At 46.5% G+C, this 21,323-nt stretch overlaps 1 protein-coding gene across 1 annotated transcript in view; it reads right to left on the bottom strand.

Moving 5' to 3' along the window:
* Positions 1–21,323, bottom strand: part of LOC147796096 (transcription factor AP-2-epsilon-like) — an 86,692-nt gene that overhangs the window by 11,935 nt on the left and 53,434 nt on the right. The window contains exon 6 of the mRNA XM_087148940.1: positions 8,722–8,840. Coding sequence (XP_087005066.1) covers positions 8,722–8,840 — 119 coding nt within the window. The remainder of the gene's footprint in view (positions 1–8,721; positions 8,841–21,323) is intronic.

The following is a 21,323-nucleotide window of genomic DNA, read 5'->3' as shown; positions in this document are numbered from 1 at the left end:
GACATAGCTCTCCATGGTGCATGAAAGGAACGGGAGGCTCAGTGCGCCCGCAATTAAGCCCTGCTCGATTCCGCCGTCAACAATGGATACTTATAAACGGTGGATCGGGTGAATACAACCATTCTCCTTCCGAGTTTGCGGGGTTATTTCCCCCAAAAAGTAGATTCTCCGAAGCAGCCGAATAGAGTTGAAACGGGGATATCCGTCCCTTGAATATCAATAATTGGACGAAATAAAAGAGGGAACATGATGTGACAAATATCACACGTTCCATGGTCCTGGTAAATTTTGTGGCGTGGGACAAACAATTTTCCAGAAGTTTTCAATTAACGATTTTAATTGGATAGCTCCTTATCAAAATGGCAAATTTCACACTGCTGTGACGGAGTGTTTAGCCGCGTAACATCGCCGATTACAACCGCTGTCCAAACCGTCCGCCATTAATCATAGAATATAAAAGCAGATCGCTCTCCAATTGCTCTTCGTCCTTGACAAATGGGGAGTCCTTCCAAAGTCGAAACGCACATCATTTGATTTAATTAGAAGAGTTACATCTCTCCAAGTCTCCATCTCTCCAAATCTCGCTGCGCATCTTTTTACTGGTGCACAAGACGCGGCTGCAGTCAGAGAGGAGCGAGGTCAGGTCAGATGCACGCTGGGAAAGCTCTCCAGCTAGGGCCCAGTATTGTTGATCCTGAACAGATTGAAGGTAATAAATTTGTGTTCGTTGTAAAGTTAATCTCGTCACTTCGATATTCCCAGCAAAATGACATTACTGCTTGAACAAAAAGCCGACGCCAATGCAATTACACAGTTTTGGTTTCGTTTTTGGCTCGTGCACAGCCATCGGATCTGTCGCTTTTACGCCGGGTGGTGCTTTCTGTAGAGAGACGCGTCGTTAGAATTATGTTATTACCTAGAAGATCGTTACAATGAAGCACGTGATATGAAAGTAAGGATTTACACCCCCCACCAAAAAAAGAAGAAATAACTTCCTGTTGCCTTCAGACGTGAACTACCAGTACTGCTCCAACGCAATATGACAACAGACAACAGTCTGCTGGAACTCTTTTATGTGGTAGACCATCTCGTTAGTTTCACTAGGTTCTAATTTCTGGACAACTTTTTGTATGATCCTTAAGTCCAAATCGCGTGACAATTTGCAATGCTCCCTTAACCCTTTCAAAACGTCTGCCATGAACGTTGTTTCGAAAGTGCGGTTGTAAGCCGTACCAATAACCGTTCATGTACACTTTGTCGCTTGATCGTCAAATAAGGCTGAACCATCTCTGTCATTGATTTGCTCTGCACCTATCTCCGTGCATTTGTTTAGGATTTTTTTCATGATGAAAACCGGTCAGCCGCGATGGTTAGTTTTTATTCCATTATATAGATTTCCAAGACAAACAGCTTTCAAAGTTTATTGACCACGACGGGAGTTATTACGCAATCGGCGAATCAAAGCCCTATTTGAGTGAGTTTCTGAAGTGCGGCTTTTAAAATATAAATAAACAAAGAAACCCGTCCCCAAGAAAACAATACTCAATATCGCCCTTTACTAAGACAGAAACGGCGGTACAGAAGTCTTGATATTTTAGTCCGTATAGTAAGCTAACAGTCTCTTTTTTTGAGACAGCGTGATGTTTTTTGAGACAGCATTGTGCAATTTCACGAGGCCTAAATCTCAATTCTTTGCACACTGGAGAGTGTGCCATCAAAATGACACCGACTGCTAGAACCGTCCAGTCTGCAAAAACGACAAACGCAGCGTATCTACCGTGGGGGGACTGTATGATATAACAGCAAGAAAATGATCTCTGAAGCGCACATATCCCGACACGGCCGAGGGCAAATTGTACCTAATTGCTCGTGACAGCGGTCAAGGTCCCCCACAAGTCACTGCCGCTATATTATGGTGAAAGTCGCCTTTACATCGTAATCACTTCGTCGCCGATTCTCGACAATTAGCAATGCGAAGGCCGTGAATTTGCTTCCTTTTTTTCCCCGTGTGAAGAGAATTTGGTTGAGGAATGCTTTTACCGTTGCGTTGTTTTCTCTGTATTCTCTCAGCACTTCGTGTCTGTGATTTCTATTCTGCTATATCCCTGTTTACCCACAGTTTCGGAATATTCGGAATCGAAACATTAAAATGCAGCTCTCAAGAAACCGAGAGGAGAATTCTCAATTTCGAATGAAAGGAAGAGAAGAGGGAAGTGTTGATGACCTGTTGTTGTTTTTTCATACATTGATTGGCACATTCGTGTTGGTGTGAGAGCGACTGTTAATTGGAGAACACGTGTTCGTCTCAGTCGGTAATTTTCGTTTGTCGACAGGGTGCGATCGATCGACCGACCAAACATCGGAACTTTGGAATGCTAAACAGGTCCGAGGCAAGCCGCAAACAATAAAAAAAAAGAAAGGGCAGTGTTTTATTACTGCACGTGGGTTTCGCCTGAGAGGCCTCACGTGTTACTGAACTCCACCGGTGACGGGAAATCCAGCTTTGATAATGTGGGAAGTGCGCGTACGGGTCAGTAGACAATATCGCCAGCGAGGCGCGATTGCGGAGAATTACGAACTGCTTGAATTCAGCCACTGAAAAGGGTCCCGCGGTTGGAATATTGAGCAGGGACAGGGGTTGGGGTCCACGAGGAAATCGATGGAGGTGGCAGATCTCTCCCCCCCCCCCTTTTTAAAGCCTGGGTCAGCAAACACCGTTGCAGCTCGATGTGGTGGTTGAAAGAGCGGCGATTTTACCCAGGCGTGAGTGAGAATCCAACCCGCAGCTTTGGGCATTCACAGTGTCGCATTGTTTGCTCGCCGGGCCAACAATCCCAACAATCACAACTGACTCCCTTTTTTCCCCTCACCTCACTTTCTTTTAATTTTTGTAACTTTGCTTATTCACGGGACACAAAGGATTTGTCATACTGATCCAGACGCATATTAGCCTATCATGGATACTTTCGAGTTTGGCGTTCGAACCTCTTTGTCCGTGGAGATTTGTTTGACACGAACGGAAAGCCTAGAAAATATGAAATGCTGAACTTTGCTTGAAAGTAGGTTACTTCATCCAAAGCCCGTATACACAGTTGTATTCTGCGCATATCGTGAGCGCTCTACCGTCTGGTAACTAGACGTCCTCAACAGAGTTTTAGAAACGCTGTGCCTTAGTCCTCCGCAGAATTCAATAACACCAACGTGTATACTCGTCACTTCATTAATTAAAAAGTGCCATACTGGTCTACAAATCTTCGGCATAATTTGCGCACGCATGAATATGAATCGTGTATAATTTATAACCTCCCATGTCTCTTCTTGTAAAGCCCACGGACGAGATGTGTTCGAAACCTCTGACTGGCCATATAACTCAAGTCTAGGGTCATTACAAAGAAAAAAAAATTTTTTTTCAAGCGAGTGTCCGATCGGTCAAGAACTCTCCAAATGATAGAAAAAAAAATCCATCGACATTTCAATTATACACTCGCCAAGAATCATTGAAATCCCCTCTTCAAATTATCTGAAATTATCACAAAGAAAGGGGAGAATTTCAAAAGCCCTGCCGCGGGGTTCACTACCGACAAACAAGGGGAGACATATAAAAAAAACCTGCCGGTAATTTACACAAGGAAAACAGTTTTGAGAAAAGAGTCGGCTTGGACCAAAGGACAAGAGGAAGAGAGACCGACGGTAGGGGACAAAGACACGCTGAGAAAACACTACGACGATTCAAGAATACACGGCCGTTGTCATCTTAACGATACAATGGGAGGGGGGGATGGCCCTAGCTACAGGAGGAAGACTATAAGTTCAAAGGAGAACTAGCTGCCGGGAACCAATCAGTTGGAAATAACCCTAATCATATTTCATCAAAACTGCTGCCAATGACAGCTAATCGAAGCATTGTGAGTCAAACGCCTACCGATGTGCACTTTTCCCCCCCTGTTTCCAGAGGAGCGGGCAAGGTGAATGCGCGCCGTGCGGTGACGGGAGGCGAGGCCGGCCGCTGGGTAGGGGGGCTTGGTACCTGCTGGGGGTATAGGTGCATGTGTGCCCGACAGAGGTCACCAAATACAAAAAAGCCAGGGTAGAAAGAACCGCAAGTAGAAATACCCTTCACGATTGAAAATGACCAGGCAATGTAGCCCGGCACGACATCTTGCCTGGGGCAATTATGTCATTTCCTCCCCCCCCCACAACCTTCCCGTGTGAGTGCGGAACAAATGAGCCAAATAAGTTGCCATGGTTACAAGTAAACAATCACTCATCCAGAAATCTTCGTCCCTAAAGTTAATCTCAAGTGAGTGACACTTGTTATGAAGCAGAGTTTTTTATAATCAACTTTTTTACAACTGTTATATATATAAAAAAAATCTACCCAGCCTCGGAAAACTGGCTGTTCGCTTGAGGCGAGCTTTGACACGAATGATTGAAATTGTCCAGAAATAATTGTGGAATTTGTTTTCTCGGGTAAGCTTAGACAATTCAAATCTTTCAAAAGGAGATGTTGGTAAGCTAATGACTCTGCTGTTGACAGACTAGACTGCTCAAGAAACTTAATACAGTCACGATAACAGTTCATTGATGAAGCAGCGACTTCTTAAGACCAACACAAGACTATCACAAGACCATCACAAGACTATCACAAGACCATCACAAGACCATCACAAGACCGGTCTGAATTGAACCCGAAAAACTATTCAAATGAACTGCCCAAAAAGCATTCCTTTGTCTTTGTTCGCTCTGTTTCTTAAGAGTGGCCCTGTGAGTGGTGCTTTTGGGGTCTTATAACTGGTCTTGTGTCCGGTCTGGTTAAGATACACCACTGTCAGAGTTTCACTTTGATCTACCTATTTCAATACGTAGATATTTTGTTGCAGACATTTTATTAAAGTTTTTTTTTCATCCCGTAACAACCCTTGATATATATCATTTGATGTCTCCTTCAGCTACTTCGGGTTTGCCTGCAAAAGTCCAGCATGGCAAAAAGACAGGACCACCTGCCCACGATGCCCGATCTTCTTTCTTTGCCACTCCAGTTGAATGCCCTCGATGTCATCCTTGAGTCATCTCGCTAGCTGCTCCTCCAACAACCGAGAGGAGATAAACCTCCAACGTGAAGAGGTCAGGGGAAAAGAAAGTATCGATCGGCGGACTGTAGGCCTGGGACGCGGGATCCGACCGGGCGCATTTCCTCCGCGAGGCGGGCCAGGGATCGCGGGTCTTCCCCTCCGCCGCTGACCGGCGTGCGGCCCCGTTGAAATCCTGTAACTTCCCGAGCGGTCGTCTTACACAAACGGGCGGGCTGGAGAGGGCATGACGAAGCCAGGATTTTACCGGGACATCCGAGTCAAGAGGGGGGAAATACAATCCAGTCAGAATGACCGCTAAGGAGAAAGAGGGAGGGAAAGCTGACCGATGCCAGAAACACACGCAGCGCCTTTGTTGGCTGAGGAGTTACAGCGGGACGTTTGGAAAAATACTTGACCAAGCTTTCGCGGTATATGATCTTTGAGTGCCAGAAAAATGAAGAGATCAACCGAGCGTAGCTTGCTTTGCATTTTTTTTTCGCATCGAGTGCCGGCCAGGGGGTATGATTAGAGATGATTTTCATCTCAGCAATTTTAGGGATGGCAAGATATGTTTTAATTCAAGCTAAAAGAAAAAAAGTATGGACAAGGCGAGGGTCGCATAGTACGCATCAGCCCAAAGGCAACGAAATAATCTCAAAATATGCTCAGTCATTCTTTTTTTTTTCTCCATTTTCATAACACATTTTGATAACAAGGCGTATGCATTTCCAGGGATCCGGTTCGGCGCAATGTTGGGCTTATCGTATTGCCAACTCTATTGTGCCCAAGTGTCCCAGTAATTATTATCGTCAACCCGGTTATCGATTAGTAATTGATCACGAGAACTGCGTGTTCCAGCACCCGGACCTATTGATATTAATTTATTCGCCGGCGAAGTAACCAGAACAACGGGATGCCGTGGGAATTGACAGATGCCGAATCAACATAGAGATGACAGCATTCGTATGCTAATGTCGGCTTAATTGGTTAAGTCTTTCGAGATTTGCAGAGTTAATTTTTGGGGGTCGCAAACAGGTGCAAAGAACAATAGTTGCCGCAAGTTCATCGACGTTCGTCAGCCTCGCCAATTGGAGTTTTTGTCGTTGCTATTTCTCCGGTTTCCACTAATCCCTGAGCTGTCCGAGTAAAATCAAAATGCGTGATGCTTCTATAATGTAACATTCCTCCAGGGTTGGCGCTGTCTGTGAACTCCAACGGTAAAAAAGAACCAATTAGCTGGACATTGATTACATTGTCACTGTATCAAAATCGCAATGTGCCTGTTAAATCATAAATTGGAGTTTCCGCGCACTTGGCGCAAAGGGCTGGGCCAAATGTTTGGCAGCTGGTAAAAAAAAACATGGCGCGGGTCTTTGTCCAGGAGCTGGCATGCCTAGGGCCGTAGTTGTGCTGTTTGCTGTCTCGCCTGTCTTTCCGTGTTCTCCGGGCAACTATCACAACTTATACATCGTTGATCAGAAAAAAATCTCTCGTGAATCGTGTGCACGCTTTGAATGAGTGGTCAGATACTTTCAGTCGGTCTTTTCTGCTCCGCAACTTGACTCTAGAGAAGTAGCCGTGTCGTCCCAGTTCAGTGAGCCCGACTCTCGTGACTCTTATATCTAAAATAATACTAAAGAAGGAGCCAAGATGATGGCATCACACAGCAAGATCCAACCCGTGCGCATAAATGTCAACCAGAAAGTTCCTAAGGCGCCCTCGTGGTGGAGGAAATCTACTTGAGATCCGACGGGATCTTCATCTCTTAAATTGTCCCTGCTGTGCGCCAGTATCCCGTCATATCCTGCTGCCTAAGTCATATGACAGATATCGTCGACTTCAACTGCCAACTTCGTCACGGAGGATGCAACCCATCCCCGAGGCGTAGCCCGGGGGGGGGGGAATCTCAGACAGACAAGAATGTGCAGGAGGTAACTCCCCTACCCCCCCCACACACACACATAACATGGTGGGGAGCATTTTGTAGCCCACAGCGGCCACGGTTGGCTGCACGCACATGGCTTCCTGGTCCCGCAAGGTGATGGGATGTCGGAACGCGTATAGCCCCCAGAATTATGGGGGTAAATGTGAAAGGCCCTAGAATGGATGGAGTAGGGGATGATTGGTGAAGCATTCCTAATTGAAGACTTTCTTAGCTGGAGGGGCTAACGAATTACAGATGCAAGATTCCAAACAGCAAAGGAGAACTACTGTTCCAAAGATAATTAAATTAGGTTATCATGTTAAAGGCTCCTGCAGTTGCTCTACACACGGTTTTGAGGAAATTGTATTCTGTATAAGTCATGACACGTTAGCCTGACAGCAAGCCTAACTATACCTTGCAAAGGGCTATTAATTGAGACGAAACGAAGGTTTGAGCTTTCATGAAGTCAGGATGAGAAACTGACAACATGTTTTTATGTTCCAGATTTACAAATGAGCCAACACCCGTCCAAATATGTGGCGATTTTGGTCTTGTTTTACAAGTTCAACATTATACATGGAAAATGGACATTATTATGTGAGAGAGCAGTGGAGTTTATCTTGTACGAGTTTAATGAACTTCTTGTTCACTTGAAGTAGGGTAGAGATGAAATAACAACGCTCTTCACGTAGATTTCATGCTCCACAATGGTATGGGCGTTTGTATTTGCCCACTGGAAGTTATTGTTTACAATGTGTCACTTTTTGTCGGTCCAGAGATACCCGAGACAAGCCATACTTTTCCATTCATGGTGGATCTAATAACGGCGAATTGTACTGTCAGTGCACGCTGCCTCCCCGTACGCCTTCTTGCACTTTTATCTTCAGGTGCATTTAGGATAGTCGTGCCGTGACCAGAGAACCGTGCGTTTCCGGACTCAAATGAGCCCGTAGCATCGCACGCCGGACGCCGGTAAATGGTAGGCGAGGCGACGCCCGTCGAACGATGTCTCGGGCGAGATTGCAGGAAGCCAGTATCGATGAGTTTGGACGTGGACACAACTCCGGCCCGTGCCGGCTCGCCGCGTTAACCGATCACACACGCCACAAGTCAAGGCTAGCAGACAATCGAACATAGGAGGCGAGAGTGCAGCAGGCCGGTCCATGGTCGGTCCATTAAATACGTCACCAGGAGCGTTTCCCGCCGTGACTCTGTCACACACGCACACGCGCGACCCCCACCATATAATACAAACGACAGAGGCACTCAGAATGCGCAGTCAAGGTCACTCGTTCGTCGGTTGACTTGAAAATTAGCTGTGTATCTTGCAAAATGGCGAGGGGTGGAAGTCACGGCCGAGTGCCCCCTTGATGTCGGACTCAGCCGAAATCAATGGTTAATCTACCCGCAATCATACCGGCGCGTGGCGGCTCGCTGCCTGATGTCTGCCGCCCCTTCACTTCAAGTTAATTACACGTTGAACTAAACCACGTGTAGAACAGCTTCGATTTGAAATCGCATTCCTTTTTTTTAGAATTGGCAATATCCAGTATAGGGTTTCAGAATTTCCATTGTTTGAACTTTACTCAAAACACTCCAATGCCCCCAACCACCAAAAAAAGAAAATGTGCTTCAACATTTAATACGTATTTGAAGTTATAGAGGTTAATATAACAAGTTCTGGGATACAGACGAGTTCATTTATGGAAAACGTAATCGGCTTACCTTCAACTAATGACGTAAACAAAGTAACATTAGCGGCTTTTCTCCTTCCAGCGGGGAGATTCAAGCCAATTTTTTCTAGTCTTTCCCTCAGATATCTTCCTCCGTTCTTAGACTTTGCCCTGGGGAGAAAAAAACATGTTTTTTAGCATTTAAAATTCAAAGAGATCATGGAAATGCAATGAGTAGATTCGTTGATAGTGCAGAGGTCAGAGGTACGCGTACTTGGAATAACAAAACAGAGGGGAACTTCAAGTAAGGTCTGGAGCAGGGGTGGGCGGGGCAAGAGCAGATTTCTCAGTTGATGGGGGAGGTGATGCTTCGAAACAAGGAGACAGAGGAGTTGTAAGACAAGACAAACACGGAGCCGAGCCGGGATGAAGGATGGGGGCCTAAGGAGAGACGAGTCAGGCAGGTGTTTTGGGTTATCCACTCATCATCCTCGGAAAATTCGATCATGATGATGCCGACGATGCCGTGGCCCGATGATGAGTTGGGGTTTTATTTAGGGGGGGGGTCTACTGGGAGTGCAAGGGAACGGAGTGCTGGCTTTGCACAGAGGGAAAGAGAGAGAGAGATTCATCAGTAACACCAAGCAGGTGGTTGGCACCGCGGACAGACGGTAGGTGCCGGAAGCATCCCGATCGGATTGACAGCCGGTGATGTATCGCCCGGCTCGCTTCGCCCCTCGGCCAACGGTCTAGAGTACACCTAGGAGGGTGAAGCCTGACGATTAAGAGGATATCAGTAAACTTATCAATCATTCTCTCCTTGCTTTTTCTCGCCTCTCTTTGGTTTTCCTGTTATTCCCACCTTGGGGTGGCCTTTTTTTTTCTCTTGTTCTTATGATACGCTGAGCCAGAGGGCACGCATGTTCGCTGCCTGGTTCATGCTTAAGATTAAGATATACGCCTGCGCGGATATACAGATACCCAGTGCGGGATTTAATTGCTAATTCCGTTTAATTACAAGCCTGGTGATTTATTTCTGATCAGGCTACGAGAAGGGGGACTCCGCAGATGGAAAAGAAGCGGGTTGGAAGGAAACCAGGAGGGTTGAGATTAGAAGGGGGGAATATAACACTACTGCCCCGTGATTACAGAGGAATAGAGGCGGGGTCTCGACTGACAGCGGGCGTTGAGTCCGCGATCTTACCACTAGTCCCTATGATCTAAGACCGCGAAATAATTATCTCCAGGTCTTAAGAAGATGTCAGGGCTCAGGGAATTGCCAAGAAGAGATAAGTGCATCCAGAGCCTGGGTAGAAACTAACCACATCCAAAATTCGCATAAATTGGCAAAGACTATAACATAAACAAGACAAAGTAAGGCAAGCGATGTCATGTTAAATTTGCTCCGTCACCTGCACCCAATAGGTGTTCTATCCATCGTTACTTTAATCCATCGAGCTGTCGAAGCAGCGTAACTGGCGGCGAAAAAGTACTAAAAAAAATCAGAGTGCCATTATTTCGAGCCAAGAGCAACTATTTCTCCAGACACAATTATTCGGAATTGTTGAGAGATTTGGGAGTCGGTTCACTAAAAGGAAATGATTTCACATTAAAAAATGACTGCCAAAATGAACTTTCTTGTTAAATTGAAGAAAAAACCTGCTAGACTGAGTTATACGGTTGCACATAAACATAATTTAAATTCCCCAGACTAAGACACTGTTGCTATACCTTGGGGTTCAGAGGGCTATACATATATATCTCGGTTCAGGGAAAGCTGGGGGACCACCATCTCTGGAATGGACCTTAGTTCCTTAGTGCCCTTTGAATCCATTGAAAACAGTGTATTATTGCCAGGCGTCTCTTGTGTAACTTAGCAAACGTTTGCCCCGAATAACGGAGGTATAGCCACAGTGTCTTAGTATGGAGAACTACATTTGTTATGCTCACGTGAATTTAAAGAATTCAGGCAACAGATTTTAATCAAATTTAACTCGCAAAAGGGCTTCTTGACGTCTGTCTCTTTTTATTAACTTCTAAGTCACAGGAGAAAAAGAATACATTGAGCAAAATCAAATTAACTTGGCGAAAGGGAACAGTTCACGCCTCCAACCGAGCATTCAACCTCGTCCCGAGAACACTTCACTGCTGTTTAATACAAAGCGTCCAGTTATGAAATGAAAGACGGCAGTCCCCGGAGACTGGCCGACCCTCGTCAGCAAGTCCGGAACCAGACTTGATCCATCTCCCCTCGTAATTCAACATGACTCGAGTGATGTAGGATTACCGAGGGGGGGTTCAGGTTTGATGAGAGTAGGGTGATGCGAACGGCACATGAAATGGGTAATTACGACTGTAACAAGCGCTGGCCAATTGGCAGGGGGTTGATGTGGAGCCCATGCGGTACCCGTCAACGCTAATTTAGGTGAAACTTCGCATGACGGAGGAGAGTCTGTTTAAATTCACAGAAGAGATCAAACTTGGATTTCATTGCGACAAGTCTTGCTGATTGAAATCTTAGCTTTCAAAAAAGCTTGCTTGTAACACATTCGGACAAGAAAACGTTCCCCGTTGAAATCGCATGTTGCCGAGTAGGCCGGACTTTTAACTCCAAACAGTCACAAAAGAAAAGTGGAACCGAAGTGGACGGGTCTGTCAAAGCGACACAAAGGGATCTTTGAATAGCGCCCTCACATGGCCAATCTATTCTCAAGACCGAAACGGGGTGACGACAGAAAATCAAGCCGAAACGGTGCATTGATTCGTTGGTCATTCGCCAGCAATGTGTCTCTCGGTAAGGAGAGCATGTAAGAGCAAAGAGCAACTGAACGAACATTTGTGAAGTAAAATATGGGATATATATTGTTTAAAAAAACAAAGAAAGGAATTTTGACAACAGTGGCTACAAGGAAAACTTTGGCAGTGTTTTAGCGGCCACCGGCCCAGTCTAGGTGTAATAAGTGCTGTGCTGTGTACCTTTCTGAGTTATCAACCTCGCTGTGGGACACGGTATTTACACAGATGTGGAGCTATCGCTTAACAGGTCAATCTGAACAGAGTGACCAAAAAAAAAAAAAAACCTGGCCACTGCTCCGCAGGTCCCCGCCCGAGCCCCGAATTCTTGGCCCGCATGGGGTCTCTTCGAGCCTCGTCCGGGCCGTGATGAGGGGGGAGCCAGCTTACAGACCGAACCCATACCCTTCGATATCACCGACCGTCAATCGAAACGGACTGGCAGCGTGCCTCGCCCTCTTTTGACCGGGCAGCTGTGATCGAATCTCGGGCAGGGCCGGCTCCCCCACTGCTCGGTAATTGGCCGAGGAGCGCGCGGAACAACCGATACAGTGTGTAAAATGCACGCGGCCGGGATCCACAGCTCAATTTACTATTCCGATCGTGAGCTGGAATTCCACCGTTCTGGTCCTGTCGTTCTCGTTTGCACCATACCCGTAAGATTCAATCGGTGCCCTGATCTGATCACTCCAACATCGACACCACATTCGAGGCAGAGAAAAAAACGCAAGGTCGACTTTTGGAATTCACGGTATTTCTCTCGGTAGAATCTTCACACTGACTCACACTCCTGAAGTTGTCCCAAATGGAATTTGTACAAGGAAAATAGAGAGCGTGGTGGGGGAATCTTAGACTTAAATTGTTTGGGATCGGACACCAATGTAAACAGCACGCTGGGCATTTTACTTACACACCTCGGGTATTTTGTTCACCGATGCAGGCATGTGTAGGCGAGTCAAGGCGCACGGGAAGCCGCAATACGTAGATGCAATTACCCATATCCACCCTAGAGGGAAAACTGCCAAGTTAAAAAAAAATGATAAAGAGGACCTCTCTAAATGGAGGCACGTCTGAAACAATACCGGAGGACAGGTGTATTCCAGTCTGGCTCACGGACCAACAGGTGAACACAGCTGTGGTTGGCGCCGACGAGGCCGGGGCTTAGCAGGGTCATACGAGCGGTCAAGGACCTCGGCATACGATGATCTCATCAGTCACGTGACTCCCCTGGCCAATATTGTGCAAGAATTCTGCTTTACAGCCGCTGTAACGGTTATGGAGCAAATGAATTCAATACCAATTCTGTCCAGCAAAATGCATTTCAGAGAAACAAACTTTTGAGGACATAACATGTCTTGTTTTGAGACGGCTATGCAGAGGTGAAATTCCGCTGTCTGCGTGAACGGTGTCCTAGTTAACTAATTGAATCTGCCGTGCCGCCCGAGCCACTAAAGTGACCGGGTAACATCACCCCCGTGTCCACGCTGTTTCTGCCGCGATTACCCTCCTCAGTTTCAAGACCAAGGCGGGGTTCAACGATCGATCGACCGGCCACGCCAGAAAAATCCGTAACCGTAAACCTCCCGAATTCTGCCCAGGATTCGGTTTTCTAGAGGGAATAGTATCCCTTCAAAGAGGTCCCCGAACCGCCCCCGTCTACAAGTTATCCAATACCAGCAGGCCCTATTTGGTTGATGTTGTGATTACAACGTCACACCTCTCGGTAGATTTAGCTGAACTGTTTTTTTTTTTTTTTACCCGTCTGTTTTGAAATCATCAGTCATCGTATGCGAATGCATCCCGCCTTCCCGAAGTAGAAGACAGGGTCAATGACCGAGGAGAAGTCACACTTGAAATGACTTGCCTGACAGAACCAATTGGCCCGCCGAACTAAAGCAAGACAGCAGGAAATGTGGTAATGCAAACTCAATTCTGGCAGAGCAAAATTAGGTTAAGAGTTTCAAACCTCTCGCAATTGGCGTTGATTGCATTATTGTCTCACCAGAAATCCCACGCAACCTTTACTTTACACCGTATCGCCTGCACTGCAACGTCTCTGCCATTTTGAAAGATAAAGTCCATGAGGCCGTGCTCCAGTAGACTGGAAAAGTGCAAACAGAAATCGGCGATACCCTCCCCCCCCCAAAAAATGAGGTCCAAGAACAAGTTGAGTAGACTTCTGAGATGTATTTCTTTGAGATGCCCTGGGGGAGCGAGACATTTCCTCGAGGCACCAATGCCCAAGAGTCAAGCACTTGGAGCCAGGCAAGGGTGACATGCTACTCTTCAGAAAACACTCCAAACGGGGTCTGTTCCTCCCCTCCCCCAGTTTGTAACGCGAGCCTCGCCTGTGAGCGGGGGACGAGGGTGGTACGCCTCGCCGGCTCCTAACGAAGTATGGCAGAACGAATTCAGCCGCTGAGTGAGCCCTGATCGGCTTCATTCTGGCATGCAGATGCGCAGCGAGTGAAAGACTCCCCCCCCAACACTCGACTGAACTGCCCAGACTTGTGGAAGAGAGCTCGAGTTCAACGTACATGTCGGTATTCCTTGTCAGAGAAGGTGGGGGAGGGGGTCATAACGTCCACGGTATATCGCCGTGCTGTAAATACTTCCAGGTGTTCTGACTGAGAAAATCGCATGACCTCGGTTGACCTTGTCAAGGCAGACTTGGCGAGGAGCACTCGCTTTATACTGCTGAGAATGGCATGGGCCAAAGTACAACGAAACGCTGTTCAGTGTAAAAAAAAACTTTAAAAAGTAATACAAACAAAGATACTTGATATTTAGGTAAATCGGCAAAAAGAACTTTCAAGTAAAAAACTTAACTTTGAACTTAAAACTTAACTTTGAACTTAAAACTTAACTTTGAACTTTAAACTTAACTTTGAACTTCAAACTTAACTTTGAACTTTAAACTTAACTTTGAACTTCCTAATGCTGCGTCTATTCTTTTCTTTCATTTAATAGCCTGACCCAGAGTTTATCTCTGGTCCTTCTTGTCTTCACAACTGTTTTCTGGCTAAATTTACCGCGAAATTCCTCCAGTTCTCAAAGCTGGAAGATGACAGACATTGTCAGCTTTCTTGGGCGAGGGATTACGGGGTCTGCGTTACCGCATTGTGATGGGCGCTGCGGGGTATGTGGCCCGGCAAGCTCGAGTATCGAGGGGGTTATGGCTCGGGGAAAATGTTTAGTGAACAGTGTTTGTTGGTATACTTCACCTTTTTATTCTTGACGTATTGGTTTTCCAAGTAACGCATCAAGTTGATCGGGTTCCAATGAAGCTCTTATTTTTTTTATCATCTAATGATAATCACATCGATCCCAGATTTCCAAAAGACATCACACCAGCATCAGTAAATCAGAAACCTGTTGGTTTTTTTCTGTGAAAGTCAAACTGCAGTCTGGGTTGACAGCCAGCTAAGCTGGCCGGATAAGATGTCGGCCGTGACCGACACGGGCCAAAGGTGACGCTGGGCCGCTCGGTGGGGGCGCCCTCCCCTGGGCTATCAAAAGAAATTAAAACCTAAGCTGTAAGATCAGGGATCGGCCTTGAATAAGGGTCCCAAGACTTTTTTTTTTAAAGAAGGAGTTTTGTTCGAAGGTTTTTCTTGTCCAACTAAATAAAAAATCCCCAGAATCCTTTACATGGTACATGTGTAATGAAGAGATTTTCCTTGTCCTCTTTGACCAAAGGTAGGTGATGAATCTACAGTCGTAAGTCGTGTAACATGATTTAGTATGCAGGCCTAAAATGTTCAACGTGACGCATGCCCCTTTAATGAATAGAGACGTCCCTTTGCAATGATCATAACATTTACGTGGATTTGTTCAAGCTCACGATGTCTCTTCATGAAGTGATCTCTAATGACAACCTTTCAGGACGGCTCTTATCGTAGATGAAACAGAATAGCCCGGCGGATTGCAATCTGAAATTCAATTTTCGCAGTCATCTACCGCCTAATCATTCTAGCCTTGTTCAATATCTACACGCAACGTGTCACGGGAAGGAGACACGATCACAGGGCAGCCCTTGATGAGTCGTTTCAATCATATCCCGTGATGTGAGGGGGGACGACGCGAAACGCTCCAGGAATAAAATGTCATGTACTCTCTCTCCCCTTCTCTTTTTTACACTGGGCTCGTCTTCGCTGCGTTCAACACTGAACAATTTCGATCATAAACACTGTTCTTTAAGATATGTCGAAGCACTGACACGGCGTCCAGACTTCAAAATAAACTCCATCCCTCTTTACTATTTCGACATCTACGTCTAGCACGATCTATACTCAGCCAACAAAAATCAGGTGTTAACTTGGCGAGATTTTTTTAATACGTGTATGTACCTCTTCAAAATGGGGGTATCCCTCAAAAAACCCTTTATGAGTGTGTCTATACGAAGGCTGATGGGAAACCCTGTTCCAGGCGAATTCTCTTAATTCAAAAATCTTTCACTGCAGTGTAAAGATTTCTGCCCGTGATTACACGAAAACTTAACATGAAAATTGGAGAAAATTGGAAACTTTCAGCATTTACCGCGTGACAAACTGATTTGAATCACACATTGCCATCGCTGTACGCACCCTGTTGGTAACTACTATAACATGTGCTGTCAGTGGTTTGAGATACTTTCCATATTCCCCCCCCCCTTCCAATTTTTCTATCAGTAAATAAAAGCTATTTTTGTAGGGGGGTTACCCAAGGTCGCTGGTTGGCGGGCCTCCCGCTAGCTTCGCCCGCGAGCCCTGGGGCGGTGCCGGGCTTTCACCCGGCATTCCTGGCCGAATTACGGGTGCCAACGTTTTAACCGGAGACAGCGGACGGTATTGTAGGGGCACTGTGGCTAGAATTCGGGCTGTGTTTGTTTGTGTTGCACCTGTCCTAAAAATAGGAGATCCAAAAATGTTGGATGGAAAGGGGGGGGGCAGCTACATATCAGCGAAACACGGGAAAGGAAAAAGTTGACCCAAAATGTCCCCGAAATATGAATTCACTCACTTGTTGACAAATGGACTCACTAAATAAGAGTCAGGCGTCCGTTGTAAATTGCATAGAAATTTAGGAGATACGAGTATGGCCACAACAAAATGTTATATTGAGGACTTTCCATGGATCCGTTTCGTTTTGGCCATGAACGATATTCCTCCGTAATTCGGCCGACGAATTTATCACCTCCAGAATCCAACAATTTCTCGCTAATCGCTCGTTTGACCTCCTGAGACCTCTGAGAAACATTTCTGAAAGATGAATGACTATTAAGCTTCATCAAGGACAGATGCGATTAACCCTTGTCATCATGGTCATCAGAAAAAAGTGGCCCAAAATGTGGAGCAACTCTGACACCGTCATTTGTCGGACTTAAGTTAAAGCCGGGCATTTCGGCCACAGCCCCCGAGTTGCCTTCCCTGAATAGGAGGGGGACAGTGGGGCAATAAACGGTACAATCGACCGCTCCATCAGCTGGCTTAACGAGCACAATCTGACGCGGACAGGTGAAAGGTGTCGGCGCGATGAATGTGAACCTCGCCGATAAGACTGCGATTCGTCAGGACGACAGAAGTGACAACAACAACAACAACTCCCGTCAATGTCTGAGCTTCTCGTACGTAGTACCACGGACCCTTCCTCACCAGACGGCCTAGAGAAATAATTGCCACGCAGTTAAAAAAAAAAAGAAAGAAATCTAACGCCTAAATTGGAGGTTAATTTCAGCTGGGCCCGCACGGCAGACAAAAGGAGGAAGATCTCGGCTTGGGTCTGCTGCCATTTCCTCTCGCAGTTGACATGAAGCTAAATTGACCGTCGGAATAACAAGCCGATGAGTGAAGCCCCTCATGTACCTAGAGCCTAATAGGAGGCAAGCTGGCATCACCTGCACACGTGTATTTCTGTTCGGCTGGACTCCTCAACACTCAGTTTTTCCTGAACAATCACAGCGGACGAAGACAAGGGGCGACCGCCCCGCGTCCTCTTCATGCGATAACGCAGAGCTTAATTTCTCGTAATTGTGGAGTCCGGCTGTTGTTCAGACCCTGTCGACGGATGGATGACGGGTTGCGCGGCTGGGGGGGGGGGGAAAGACCTCGACCAGTTAGGCATTGTTTGTTGTAGTAACTTGCTACGTCATTGTAGTGATCCGAGATGGGATAACCTTGCCAAGAACTTTCGTCCAATCACATAAGCCAGGCGACAGCACGTGGATAGTCTCCCCGCTACAGGCAGGCGGATCAAACCTGGCTGGTAATCCGACGGAGCAATCCCTGGTAAGAGCTGCCCAGCGATATGCGTGTCGTTGACCTGTGACGTATCGCCTCCATCTTAGACAAGGCCCCAAACCCTGACAAGTTCAAGTCTCTCTCTCTTTCGACAGACAGGCAACCCAAATTGGTCTCACTTTCCCCCTGGCCGGGTTCCCTCTTGGGGGGGGACCAGAGTTTTAAAACAAAATAGTGGAGAGAAATACCTCGGCTTTGGCATTTCGGCGTTGCCCCGAGGGCAAGTTGGTGTCTCATATGGGGAGAAGGATTCTGAAGGAATGCAAAGGGAGGTCGACAGCACGATTGTGTACAAACATCAACCGGGGGAGGGACAATGTTGAACAGCCTAAAGCAAGTTTTCGAAAAGGCATGCTTACGAAATTGAAGAACATCCCCATATAGGCCATGTCGGCGAGGAGCCGATGTTGGACGAACCCCGACCCCCCGTTGAACGTATTGTATTAGTATTAACAAAATAAACAAAATAGGGAAACGATATCTTTACTACTTCATGACGCCCCTTTGCTTTTCGATCTGTTGCATTTTCCTCAAACTGTCACGGCATGTTTATATCAATGTAATTTTTTTCGGGTTTGTTTCACACTTACAAATACCCAACCCCCTCCCCCCAAAAACCCCAATCATCCTAGTTTCGGATGGGAGACAAAATGCCATTGTTTAGAGCACAGGCCCCCGTCATTCAATTCATTTTGTGATTGAGGATGCTTAAAAAAAATGTGTCGCTGAGAAACAGGCCATTAATTACCAAGTACTTCAAAAGCACCCATAGGCTTTCACTGCATTACAAGCACGGCTCTCTGCATCTGCACACTGATTTATGTCCGGTATTAGTCAAACGATTTTGCTCATCATCACTCACGCTGTGTTTCTCTCAGACAAATACGTATCTCTGCCGGATGCCTCCTTCATTACAGCCGATTATTAATACAATGTCGTTAGCACGGGGGAGGGGGAACAGGTGGAATGCCCTTGTCGTCGTTTGAACCGGCAAGAGAGAAACAGAGTAGAAGCTTCTAAAAAATGGTGTGGGGCTTTACTGCTCATTTCCGGCTTGTGGTTGGCGTCGAGACGCGGTGACACTAGCCAGTCCCCGTGGCTTTGACAATGGCTGGCCGACATCGTCACGTCGCTGGTTTGTCTCAGGGACGTCTCGGAGTAAACAAGTCGCATCTTTCACACGTGAAATGTTTCAGCCTGATGCTAAAAGGCTCTTGGCCTCCATACACAGGCCGCATCCCAATCTGTTGTCTAGACGTGGAGCTAGGTCTAGGTCTTCACGCCATTGGAAATACACAGAGACGAGTAGACATAGCCATAGCTCTGGAAGCGCGTTTCGGACATGGTATATAACCCGTGGTCTGGAAAATCATCACGAGACGGACACGTTGTTGTGAGAATGGGGAACATTTTCCATCACCGCGTTACATGGACCAACTGGACCCAGGGGGAACCCTACTGTTTGGTTGTATTTGAGACGAGACGCACAAGTCAATATCACACTTGTTTACAGCGGTCAAGGGGATAACCTTCGTGCCTCTTCATTTTTATCGAAACATGGTGACCGTAACGATGACACTGACTCTTAGACCTAGGAGTTGCTTCAAACTTCAAACAGGACACACCGTATTGAGCTCTTGCTTCCTACAGCCGGCTTTCGTTTCACTGTTTTCAACCCTAATTATGCACCGAACACCTGTTGTTAATTGATTCACATTAAAAAGGTATCGCCTGACAAGGATGTAGCCAATCGCCCGCAGGTTGAATTAAGCACAATTGAAACCCGGATCTTTCTAGTTCGAATTCAAACAGCGAATTTTCTGGCAATTTAGCTCTCTACTGATCTTTTTTTTCCCTCCGGGACAAGAGACACATAACTTCTGTACCAGTCACTGTGAACACAGGATCAAAATGCCATATGTTCAACTAATTCTCTTGTTGGTACTTTGCACGCAGCGCGGCAGCGGCGACTTTCACGGTTGGCGGGCGTGTCATCCCGTATTTACTGTTGCGTTTTCTGACGACACGACTTCGCACTCAAAGGGAATTTACAGTCTCTGACAAATTTCTGATACGTGGGATGACAATAAGATATGCACATTCACGCCGCTGGCCGAAAGGTGAATTATACATAAGAGAGAAATGTGTAAAGATTCCTGATATTTCGGTAGATCTCTACAGATTAGCAGTGATAGAATATACGCGGCACAGGGAAAACCGCAGGGTATGCATATTCCATTCATGCTTATAATGGCGCATTATGCCTTGTATAGAGTCCTTTGTCCGTGATCCGAAGTGGAAACAAAAATCGAATTCAGAGTTTCGAGGAACCAAACAGAGAAGGTTAACCAAAAAAGGGTAGAGCAAGTGTCGAGCACACAGGACCAGGGAAAGCTAGTCCGCGTGATAAAGGTCAACCTGTCACTTGTGGGAAGCCCGTACATTTGAACGGGGACGACGAGGCCATTGTAGGTGGAAGGTCTGTGCCCGCTCGCCCCCCCTCGGGAAAGCACAACATGGTACTTCATTTCCAGCACACGCCAACGGTAAATGACACAGGGCGACCGTCTATTTCGGGAAACAGATTCCGGGCGGGAAATGTAAAGTCACAGGGGAAAGAAGGGGGACGAGACAGGGAGAGAGAGAACCCACGACGAATTCTCCACAGGGTGTGGTCCGCTTCTTGCGCGGGAGTGACATTCACCAAGTCCCACCGGCACCCGTCTCATCGAGACGTCAACCCCCCCCCCCCCGCGCGACCACATCAAGAGGAAGCTTAGTCTCGGGTCAGCACTGTACACAGGCTAGGACAGCCGACGCGGTAGCTTTCAATCAGGGAGGGGAAGGGAGCCGACATAACCAGGAACAACCCAATTGAGGCTGAGCAAAAGTATGCTGAGATATCCAAGTCAGTAGGGGAGGCGAGAGACGCAGCAGTTTGAACCGGGGGAGAGGGGAGAGCCTCGGGCGGTGGCGATGTGGCAGCCACAATAATGCCGATTTAAACCACGGGAACTTTAATCGAACTGAGTCATAACATGCAGGAACCAGTTCTCTCTTGATGCGAGCATAAAACACCACCTGAGCTTTCGGAGCTCAAATAAAAAGGATTGGTACGGTCGGGGAGGGTAGTGATTTAAATCACGGGGACTGATACAACTTATCCAGGTCATCACTTTGTAGCGAGTCATAAAATAGGTCGCCATTCTGTCAACAACATAATTTACATATTTCAACTACAATTATAACTACTTTAATTATGTGCAACTTGTAAAAGACTGTGAGGTTACATATCTCCGAACCGTTTAAGCGAAAAAGTCATGAAAATATCATACCTAATTGAACCAAAGAAGCTGAAACACGCAGAGTTAGGCGTTCGTACTGGTACGGTTGTTCTGAACACGATGGGTTCGTAAACCGAACCAGTGCAGACATAATGTTTTTCATTGCTGTCTGACATAAATATATGCTGCTTGTTTACACCATGCTGCGCATTTTAGCCCTACATTTTGTTTTATATACGAAGAGTTTCGGGTAGCATTCTAAACATGCTCCAAGGAAACAGCTGCTCGTTATCTATGTT

Source organism: Acanthaster planci, linkage group LG18 (assembly GCF_054643075.1).
Source record: "Acanthaster planci isolate LZ-2023a linkage group LG18, COTS_SCS, whole genome shotgun sequence".
Taxonomy (NCBI): Eukaryota; Metazoa; Echinodermata; class Asteroidea; order Valvatida; family Acanthasteridae; genus Acanthaster; species Acanthaster planci.
This window is presented reverse-complemented; position numbering and strand designations above follow the sequence as displayed.